The sequence below is a fragment of the Doryrhamphus excisus genome, linkage group LG21, assembly GCF_037039965.1.
Source record: "Doryrhamphus excisus strain RoL-2023G ecotype Guam linkage group LG21, RoL_Dexc_Guam_v1.1, whole genome shotgun sequence".
Classification (NCBI taxonomy): Eukaryota; Metazoa; Chordata; class Actinopteri; order Syngnathiformes; family Syngnathidae; genus Doryrhamphus; species Doryrhamphus excisus.
In genome coordinates, this window is record NC_136377.1 from 5,694,439 (window position 1) to 5,706,010 (window position 11,572).

The window sequence follows — 11,572 nt, forward strand, 5'->3', positions numbered from 1 at the left end:
GTATTGTTTTGCAGGGTGCAACAGTTTCATCCCTGTCACAAACGACAGGTAAGTCCCACACCGCAATCATGATTTTTTGGGGTTTGGCACGTCTCCATTGGCATATATACGTTTTTACAGAAATCGTATTATTTTGATCAGTGGGCCGATGGATGTCTACTATGTCCAAGTGTAGACATATTGCCTTGTTTTCGGTTTACCTCCCCATTCAATTGCAACGTTCTGTTGACATGTTCAACAAATTGTTTATCCTTTCTTACAGCGTCCCCCTCACCCCCCCCCCCCCCCTCCAAACAAGCGCTCTCCCTGCTCTAATGTATTGTTCATGTCATTGATGGTTTGAGTGCGCGCCGCTCAAATATACCAGCATTATTTGAAGCTCAAGGGATCTGGTGCCATCCCTGCTCCTCTTTTCCTCCCCTCACTGGAAAGCAGCTCATTTTACTAATTGTACTCTCACATTATTATGCTATTATGCCGCAAAGCTCTATTTACCTCTGAAACATTTTAATTAGATTGCCGTGTCTATTTAACCCATCATGCGGCCTTTGAAGCACTGTGTTTTTAGTGTTAAGCCCTCAGATGAAACAAATGACACAGGCCCTTTCATTTAATGAGAAATGCTGCCTATCCCCACTCAGTGGCTGCATGTTTTTCAGTTCCACCTACTCGTTTTTTGGCCATTGAAATCCAGTTAATTGAAGGAGTCTTTCACCGCAGCACATGAAGGGCTGGAAATTAGCATCCCTTTCTGCCGTGATGATGCAGACGTTGCATGCTTTGATGTGACAAGGACGCTTTCAGGAGGCGGCAGGCTTGGAGGAAAATGAGCTGATGGCCCTGCTATTAGGCCCCAAATGCAGATGCAGCCATGTGTTGCAAAACGCTTAATCTTTTAATTGATCACCTTCTGCATGGCCTATTCTCTTCCTATTTCCGCCTGCCGTCTTGATAATCTGGAACACATTTGGCCGGGACAGGGATTGCTTTTCAAACGCAGGGGTTAAAGGGCACATTTAACACAAAAGACATGAGTGGATTGTATGATATTATATCTTGTATTTGAGTCATGTTGCATTTTATTAATATATTTTTTTTAATGAAAATGATATTGTTAAAGCATGTTGTTGTGAACAAAAGAACAACAATGATCTATTAAGGTTGCTTGACAACAAAACATTGTTACAATTTTAAATTCTGCTTAGTCCTAGTGTTTTTTTTATATATATTGAGTCAATTTATTAATGTTTATATTTTTAGATATTACGGTTTTTTCCCCACTTTTGGCTTTTTCCCTTCCAATGATCCCCTTAACAACACCAGATTTGCTTCTATATTTTTTTAATTATACTATTTTATGCATATAGACTATATAAAAGCTCTTGGGTTTATTTTGTGGGTTAAAAATTTAAATTTCCTGCAGCAAAAATTAATTCAGGAGAAAATTTTGCTGAAAATGTGTTGCTCACACCAATATTCTGGTGTCTTTTTTTTTCCCCTTTCATTTTCTTGACTTTAAACGCAGCATGCTACAGGAAACCCAGCAGCGAGCATTCAGGCCCTGTTTAAAAAAAAAAAAAACAACAATCCTGGCCCCTGCTGGGGAGGTTAAAATAACCGTTTGAACTCATCAACATGGTGGTAATAGGATCACAATTTGGACTATGTGGCGGCAAAATGCCGTATACGCTGTTTTGTATGTACGTACTTGCTATAATTTACGGTGCGTTTGAAAATAAAGGGAGATTTTTCCCGGAAATAAATAACTTAAAATTGTACGGCCTCAAGTGGTGCAAGGGTGTTTACTTTGTTTTATTTTGAAGGCCTGACCTCAGGATGTGTAGCATCGATATGGACCGGAAGCTATGCAGAACCTTTCATAAAAGTTCAAATGTCTAAAAAAAAAAAAATAAATAAAAATCGCCAACATTGTCCCACATCACATCACAGACAAATTGAATATATTTCAATATCAATAAGCAATCCGAGGCAAATTTACACGTTTTTTTTCAAAGTCAAAAACAAACCAAGGTAATATTTTCTCCATATTGTGCCACAGGAAATGGGTGTCTTTAGGAAAGAAATAAGTAGAAACATATTTCAAAATAAATATCTTGCATTTTCATGAACACGCCAACCCCGGGTATTACTGTGATATATTATGTTTCCTTATAAATAATTTGCATTTTGTACACAATCCGTAAACATATCAACAGATGTCTTGTGTGAATAAATTAGCATTGTCTGATATGTTCCTAATTACAGTCAAACAAAACCGGCCTTATTTACAAAAAAATATATACTATACTGCGTGGAGAAGCAGCCTACTATAAAAGATGATCCGGAGAGCAAATATCATCCTCGATATCCACGTCGTCGTCGTTTTCTTCCAGCAAATATGTGTCCTGCTCCAGAGGACGTTGGAGCTCCTCGGCGCTCTTCTCGGCCAGTTCGTTCTCGCTGGAGTTGTCCGCCGATCTGCGCTCGTCCTGGGCTTTCCTCAGCTGCTTCTTGTGCTTCATACGCCGGTTCTGGAACCACGTCTTCACCTGGGAAGACCACCGTCGATATCCATCAAATAAACAAAAAATAAAATAAAATTAAACATTAAAGAATCAACGAAATAAATACAAATAAAACATTTCTAAATCAGCCTAATAAATATTTATTATTATAAAAATTGCATCCTATTTTATTGCGTTTTTCTTTTCCTAAACACTACACACACGTTTTAGTTTATTGGTATTATTGTATAGAAATACAAATAAAATAAACCATAACATGACACAGTTATTATCCGTTATTGATTAATAATAAAACATCTACATGAAAGTGGCACTGAATCGATTCTTGTTCCCGCATCATGATTAATACTTGATAGATTTATTCTTCATTTTGTGTAAGATTTGCTGCTAAAACTATACACAAACACTATTTCCATATTTTTTTTTCTGTACCTGCGTTTCTGAAAGGCTGAGCGCGGTTGCAAGTTCCACTCTCTCCGGCGTGGATAAGTAGCGTTGGATTTCGAACCTTTTCTCCAGGCCGGAGAGCTGCGAGTCTGAGAAAACCGTCCTGGCCTTCCTGCGTCTGCAGTGCTTGCCCGGTAAGTCTGCGTGGTGCTGGAACAAGCCCGGTATCTGCATGCCTGGAACCGGAGACCAAATAAATGTGTTAGTAGAACCGCAGCATCATCATATTGGGGGACACTCGTGCACTGCATCAAACTGTGTGCATGTAAATAACACAATTATTTTATTTATTATAATTTTTTAACATAAAGTGATATATTTCCATTTAATTATGACGACCAAAAAAACCCCAAAACGAATTAAAATCGAATTTTACCAAACATTATTGCCTAAAAATGTAATTTGCAAGGAACCCTGAAGGTATCATCCGTGCTTACCGGATGTAAAGAAGTACTGGTGATGCTCTGCTTTGTGGAGCGGGTGGTGCGGATGCGGGGCCAGTATCGGCGTTGGCACCAGCGGGTATCCGTACTCCAGGATCGGCATCCGGGAGGCCAGAGAGCCGCAGAAAGGCGAGGGAATGACGTCTCTCAGCGGCTTGGGTTTGTGAAGCAAAATGTCCTCTATGAAAAATGATGTCGACCTCTGCGTCGGCGCCGCTGATGGGTAGTTCATGCTCATGATTGTTTGGGATTTTTGGGAAAGAGTCACTTTTTTTAAAAAAAAAAATGTTGTTTTAAATGTCGTCTCGATGTGTGTCCGCGTCCTTTATATTCGATTGTCATCAAGTATTTATTCTGACAGGAGTGGAGAAAATTGATTTAGCCATCAGCCAATTAGAGCGCAGGATGGGTGGGAGAGACTCGGCTAACCCGCTCTTTGCTCCTATTGGTTGAAATTGCGCACTTGTTGAAGCGGCTATCATCCAGTGAACGCATCACTCATGACTTCCTTGCAAATGTTTGATGTTCTGTGTGTCAAAAACATCTACTTGGATTGATTTCGCTTGCAGATAAGAAGGTTTTATAGACACTTTTTAAAGAAAAAACAACTCAATCTAAGTATTTGGAGTTGTAAAACTGAATACATTAAGTTTTCAATTGTCTACATTTGTTCATATAATGGAATATTAGGGTCACATTGGAGAAAAAAAATAACAGATTTCGGAAAGAAAGTGCAAAATTTCCAAGAATAAATTCGTCAAACAAGTCATATTAGCGTTGGCCAAGGCCAATTGTCAAGTTAGTCCTCATTTTCATATAGTCAACGTCTGTTACGAGGGAGTATTAAACTGATCTGAGATTTGAAGAATAAAGTCGTAAATGTACGAGAAAAAAGTTGTAATTCTACGAGGAAAAAAAAGTCATACGTTTACGGAAAAAAAGTTGTAAATTGACAACAAAAAGTCGTACATTCACAAGAAAAAGTTTTTGCAAGAAAAAAATTTATAAACTTATGAAAATAAGTTGTAAATACACAAGGAAAAAAAGTAGCAAATTGACAACAAAAAGTCGTACATTTACGAGAAAAAGTTCGTACAAGTAAAAATACAAACGTTTACGTGAAAAAATGTAAACTTATGAAAATAAGTTGTAAATACACAAGGAAAAAACAGTTGTAAATTGACAACAAAAAGTCGTACATTCACGAGAAAAAGTTCGTACAAATAAAAATACAAACATTTACGCGAAAAAATTTAAACTTATGAAAATAAGTTGTAAATACACAAGGGAAAAAAAGTTGTAAATTGACAACAAAAAGTCGTACATTTACGAGAAAAAGTTCGTACAAGTAAAAATACAAACATTTACGCGAAAAAATGTAAACTTATGAAAATAAGTTGTAAATACACAAGGAAAAAAAGTTGTAAATTGACAACAAAAAGTCGTACATTTACGAGAAAAAGTTTTTACGAGAAAAAGTACAAATATTTATGAGAAAAAAATTGTAAACTTATGAAAATAAGTTGTAAATACACAAGGAAAAAAACAGTTGTAAATTGACAACAAAAAGTCGTACATTTACGAGAAAAAGTTTTACAAGAAAAAGTACAAATATTTACAAGAAAAAATGGTAAACTTATGAAAATAAGTTGTAAATACACAAGGAAAAAAGCTGTAAATTGCCAACAAAAAGTCAGACATTTACGAGAAAACGTTTTTTACCAGAAAAAGTACAAATATTTACGAGAGAAAAATGTAAACTTATGAAAATAAGTTGTAAATACACAAGGGAAAAAAAGTTGTAAATTGACAACAAAAAGTCGTACATTTACGAGAAAAAGTTTTTACCAGAAAAAGTACAAATATTTACGAGAAAAAAATTGTAAACTTATGAAAATAAGTTGTAAATACACAAGGAAAAAAAGTTGTAAATTGACAACAAAAAGTCGTACATTTACGAGAAACAGTTTTACAAGAAAAAGTACAAATATTTACGAGAAAAAAATGGCAAACTTATGAAAATAAGTTGTAAATACACAAGGAAAAAAAGTTGTAAATTGACAACAAAAAGTCGCACATTCACGAGAAAAAGATCGTACAAATAAAAATAAAAACATTTACGCGAAAAAATGTAGACTTATGAAAATAAGTTGTAAATACACAAGAAAAAAAAAGTTGTAAATTGACAACAAAAAGTTGTACATTCACGAGAAAAAGTTCGTACAAATAAAAATACAAACATTTACGCGAAAAAATTTAAACTTATGAAAATAAGTTGTAAATACACAAGGGAAAAAAAGTTGTAAATTGACAACAAAAAGTCGTACATTTACGAGAAAAAGTTTGTACAAGTAAAAATACAAACATTTACGCAAAAAAATGTAAACTTATGAAAATAAGTTGTAAATACACAAGGAAAAAAAGTTGTAAATTGACAACAAAAAGTCGTACATTTACGACTTTTTGAGAAATACATGACATACTTTTGGTTGAAAATGCAGAATTTCATCTAAATGAGTGATTCCTGTTTGGCCGTGTGTTTGGAAAACATGAAGCCGGCTAAGTTCTGCAGTCTTCATTTGAGTTTTTCAATCAGCTCTCACAGGAGAAATAGGTTCCAACAAGTCAATCCGGCCCAAATTGGCTGTAATTGTGGGTATTCAAATCCGCGAGAGTACAAGTACCCTTCCTGTGCCCATTTACGCACCAAAGCATTGCGCTGTAATTTGTTGATATGGTGTTGTCATCACATTTCTAATCAGGCCAGTTAATGCAAAAGTGTCTTCATTTAGGCAGAATTCAGCCTGCAATGCAATTAGGCAATTAAGGGAGATATTAGAGCGAAAGCTGTCGTCCTCAAGCTGGAGGACAAGACTTCCATTTGATCAGACGGACGGAGAAGAAATTCATTACCGGCTTGTGTGCCTTTTCTTTTCATTTGCTGCTCTTAGTGCCTTTTGACACGATAAAAGCAGTAACTTATGTATTATTTCGTCTTACATTTATTAACATGGCACGGAACAATTTTATCCCTGCATATGAAATCCATGTTCTGGAAATGCTGTGTTCATGTGTGAATGTAGAAAAGGAAGAAAGACGCAGATGGAAGCACCTGACTGTGCGTCAATAGTGCACACCGGGATAACAAGTTGCTTTTAGGGGGGGGGATTAGAAAGTAAATGGATCAAATGGTGATGAATCGCCTTTAGGATCCATTCTTTCGACACGGTTAAGTAGCTTTGTGGCAATTTCATTAAGTCAAAATTGGAGAATGCGTCACTGCTTGAAGTGGTCGTTGGGGTCGTTGGCGATTGGACTTTACAGCAAATTAGGGATTGAAAAAGGGACCCCGTCCTATAACGTATGTTTGTATATTTGTTTTGATCTAGTAGTGTTTGGGGCAAACGTGGGAAAATCTGTTTTTGTTCTGTGTTGCATTTTTTTTTAAAACCTCCATTCAAGTTAAAATACATACAATTTTAATACATTTAATAAATTATACAAAATAAATTACATGCTATATTTTTGACGCCTTCTCTAGTGGGCGCCAGAAATGTGGAATTTTTTACCTTCAATACGATGAATTCACATTGATTCAACAATGCCCGATTTATATTACTACAAACAAAAAAAAAGTACTAAGTGCATAGTTTTATTTAGATTTTGTATATAGTCATTGCTTAAGTTTGGTTATTTACTGTATTTATTTTTATTATTTTTTATTTATTCACTATTTATTTGCATTTTAGACTTTCCTGTATTTACGGGTAATGTGTTAACCGTGTGATTAATTCTTTTACAAATGTAAGAAAACGGTAAAAAAAAAAAATCACTACTGATATAGGGGCATGAAATTGTATTATTTTATTTGATATTTTGAATTGATATATTAGTCTTGTGATGTAAAAGTGATGTAAAATCTGAGCACATGCATGGTAATAAACATCTTTAACCAATACGGTGCATTTTTACTGTTATTATATGTTAAACAGATTTGTCCTTTATGTCAGTGAAATTAACAGGATTATCCAGGATTATACAGCAAACCCGGCAAACTTGTAAAAAACATAAAAACCAAAAAAAAAAAAAAATTACAAATAATAATCCAGAAATTGTCCACTGTTGCAAAAAACAGGTAACAAAATGGAAAGTACACAGTTTGGCACCCTGCACAGACCCGGACCACAATCATACCGATATGGGAGGAGAGACTGAGCGGCCCCTCAAAAGCAGCCAGGAATCAGACGAGCATCTCCTCTTACAAAAAAAAGTTGTTCTTTTGGTCTGCAGCAGGACTCAAACTGTGACCCCGTGTTTCTAAACTCATTACAGTCCGCGCTACCACCGCTCATCAACCTTGAACCAGCACTGTATGTATATGCAAATATGATAAATGACCTCATTGGTCCCTTATGTGTGTCTTTAGTCCTCCAGATGCAGGATGTACAGCTTCATGGGTGGAGAGTCGTTTGTGCAGACGTGGGGAACATCCTCTTGATCGTTTCCACAGCAACCGATTACTGGATGCAGAATGGGCAGGCCAGGAACTCCATGGCGCTACACATAAAAATATTTCTTTGTTTTGCCATGGAGGGTTTTTGTCCGTTGAGTTGAGTTGGGTTAGTTTGACTACGTTGGTTTTAAATGATTGCCATAAACATGTTTTGGTTTTCATATACTGTCTTGGTTATCGTACAGCCAAATAGTGTACCTAATAAACTAATGAAGTGCCGAAACTAAATGTGGTAAATCATGTAGCCATCAAGGGTTTTTGTCGGTTGAGTTGAGTTGGGTTATTTTGTCTACATTGGTTTTAAATGATTGCCATAAACATGTTTTGGTTTTCATACACTGTCTTGGTTAACGTACAGCCAAATAGTGCACCTAATAAACTCATGAAGTGCCGAAACTAAATGTGGTACAGAATGTAGCCATCAAGGGTTTTTGTCGGTTGAGTTGAGTTGGGTTAGTTTGACTACATTGGTTTTAAATGATTTCCATAAACATGTTTTGGTTTTCATGCACTGTCCTGGTTAACGTACAGCCAAATAGTGCACCTAATAAACTCATGAAGTGCCGAAACTAAATGGGGTAAATCATGTAGCCATCAAGGGTTTTTGTCGGTTGAGTTGAGTTGGGTTAGTTTGACTACGTTGGTTTTAAATGATTGCCATAAACATGTTTTGGTTTTCATACACCGTCTTGGTTAACGTACAGCCAAATAGTGCACCTAATAAACTAATGAAGTGCCGAAACTAAATGTGGTAAATAATGTAGCCATCAAGGATTTTTGTCGGTTGAGTTGAGTTGGGTTAGTTTGACTACGTTGGTTTTAAATGATTGCCATAAACATGTTTTGGTTTTCATACACCGTCTTGGTTAACGTACAGCCAAATAGTGCATCTAATAAACTAATGAAGTGCCGAAACTAAATGTGGTACAGAATGTAGCCATCAAGGGTTTTTGTCGGTTGAGTTGAGTTGGGTTAGTTTGACTACATTGGTTTTAAATGATTGCCATTAACATGTTTTGGTTTTCATACACTGTCTTGGTTATCGTACAGCCAAATAGTGCACCTAATAAACTAATGAAGTGCCGAAACTAAACGTTGGAGCCATCGAGGGTTTTTGTCGGTTGAGTTGAGTTGGGTTAGTTTGACTACATTGGTTTTAAATGATTGCCATTGTTTTGGTTTTCATACACTGTCTTGGTTATCGTACAGCCAAATAGTGCACCTAATAAATTAATGAAGTGCCGAAACTAAATGTGGTAAATAATGTAGCCATCAAGGGTTTTTGTCGGTTGAGTTGAGTTGGGTTAATTTGACTACATTGGTTTTAAATGATTGCCATAAACATGTTTTGGTTTTCATACACTGTCTTGGTTATCATACAGCCAAATAGTGCACCTAATAAACTAATGAAGTGCCGAAACTAAACGTTGGAGCCATCGAGGGTTTTTGTCGGTTGAGTTGGGTTAGTTTGAAAGGTCATGTGACACATGATGTAGTACAATTCTAAAACACTCTGATACTATAACTCCTATCGTCCATCCTAATACTGGGAAGTCTGTATCGCTCCGCAAGGTTAACTTTCATTCAGTTTTTAACAAAAAAAAATTTGTCATGTTTACCGTATGTGCAAAACTGACTTTGTGGAACCTGAGTTTTCGTATGATTTGGTTTTAAATGATTGCCATAAACATGTTTTGGTTTTCATACACTTTCTTGGTTATCGTACGACCAATAAATGTGCCTAATAAAGTCAATGAGTGCCCAAACAAAGTAATGAGACTGGATAGTGGTGCTTTTCAAGTTGGGAAACTATAGACAGATTCCATGCAGGGAATCCTTCAATCTTTCAGTGTGTGTGGATGGTTTATTTCTTCATAGAAGGCACACACAATGAAGAATCTGTCTTCTTCTTTTCTCCTTTCAAGCACTACGCAATGCACAGATGAGGCGTTCAGGTGCACAGTGTATTTCTGAGTGATTTGGAAATATGCAGTTTAAAAAAATTTTTACGTTTTTGTTTTTTTTCCTGTTTTGGTTTTAGTCATTTTGGAACGGATTAAGAACCAAAACCAAGGTTCTACTGTATTTTATATGACAAAGATACAAAAATGCTCTTTTTTTTCTTTTTCCGAATTCTGTAAAGCATATTTGGAATTTGTAGCACTGGCCAGATAAATAGAATAGGCGAGTATTATGGAACAGCTCACACCTGTGTACATCTCTTAATGTGTTCTGACTAGACTCGGTGTATTTCCTCTATTGTGCCTCTCTCCCAGACCCAGCATCACATGACTTTGACACACACATACACAAACCATGAAGATGAAAGGAGAAGAGTAGCTCCATTACCTGCATTACAGCAAGTTGCATAGACCAATTGACAGCAACAAAATGCCCCTGAAAAAGCATTTTTTCTTCCCCCACAGATTTGAGTGCTGTACTTACATATAACTTCATTTTTATAGACCACGGCCTATTTTCTTCCACCCTGGAGTGTTGCAGCCAGGGGAGCATTTGATATCCACGCGGTGGACAATACACCTCTGTGGGAAGAAGAGCAAATCCATGTTTAGCCAAATCCAGCTTTTGAGAGATTAACTCTGTTATGGGACGTCTTCGTTTACGACATCATCACCTCTGGAAAATGAGCTAATTGGGACCACTGGAAAAGTAGTCGTTATGCATTATTTTCAGTCATGCCTTCCCGAGGGGACACAAATATTTTCACACCCCCAATTTGAAATACCATTGAGAAAATGGAGAAAAGCGTGTATACGTTGTTGGTACCAGCATCGTTCAAGCAATAACAAGGCATTTTAGTATAGTATATAGACGTAGCATATAGTATAGGACATGCTCGGATACACTTGAATCATATATTACATAACAGCATACTGTATATTAATATAGTCATCGGGGCAGATAGTATTATTGATCTAAATACCCTTACATACTAAACAGATGTGCTCCCCTCTCCTGTTATATGGAGCATTGCTTTATTTGTTGTTTTGTTGTTTCAAGCAGCCTGATCGGAGCAGGAGGGGATAGAAAAGAAGAAAAAAGTTTTGGATCATTTGCAAATTTCTTTGTTTTCCCAAGAAAACAACATTTTCATGCATTTCACAAACATTTTTTTTTCATCCATTTCACAAACTCTGCATCAATCTCCTGGTATGGCTGCTAATCCAAGTTCGCCATTTTATAAGGCTAATAGATTATTAGAAAACCCATCTAAAAAAAAATCAAAACTAAAAATAAAATTTCTTTCCATGCTGTTAACTACTCTGTTCAGAGAGCAGCACAAACTGGGTCTAACAAGGACAGAAAAACGGTGCACAACCGTGCAAGAAGACAAAAATCTGAGAGTACTAAACATTAGTATTTCTACATTAGAAATACGACAAAATATGAACAGTTGAATATCAGTCAAACGGAAGTTAATGCAACCAAAATGGTGGAAAACACTGCATGCCAGTCAGAAGGCTAAACAAATAACACAAAAAATATGTGAATCTGGACCAAATGAGCAGCCTTGTTAACTAAACTGAAGAAACTGAGTTATTCTGGTACTTACAAATTTTACTGGAAAAAACATACTAAGAGTGCAACAATACACAAAATTCCTGATTTTGGTTCGATACATC

At 36.2% G+C, this 11,572-nt stretch overlaps 1 protein-coding gene across 1 annotated transcript; it reads right to left on the reverse strand.

The window, feature by feature from the left end:
- Nucleotides 1-1,913: 1,913 nt before the first annotated feature.
- On the reverse strand, nt 1,914-4,258 carry bsx (brain-specific homeobox). Its single transcript, XM_058087517.2, has 3 exons — nt 3,410-4,258; nt 2,958-3,148; nt 1,914-2,549 (listed from the first exon to the last, which is right to left on the reverse strand). Exons 1-3 carry the CDS (start codon nt 3,651-3,653, stop codon nt 2,328-2,330), a joined length of 657 nt encoding a protein of 218 aa, XP_057943500.1. The 5' UTR covers nt 3,654-4,258; the 3' UTR covers nt 1,914-2,327.
- Between the last annotated feature and the right edge of the window lie 7,314 nt (nt 4,259-11,572).

What these genes read in the sequence shown, in the direction of transcription:
- bsx (XM_058087517.2), bottom strand. Translation starts at nt 3,653, where the DNA reads ATGAGCATGAACTACCCATCAGCGGCGCCGACGCAGAGGTCGACATCA. An exon ending in CCAGTACTTCTTTACATCCG is followed by an intron (nt 3,149 to 3,409) that starts GTAAGCACGGAT and finishes CTCCGGTTCCAG; the next exon opens with GCATGCAGATACCGGGCTTG. An exon ending in TCAGCCTTTCAGAAACGCAG is followed by an intron (nt 2,550 to 2,957) that starts GTACAGAAAAAA and finishes TGGTCTTCCCAG; the next exon opens with GTGAAGACGTGGTTCCAGAA.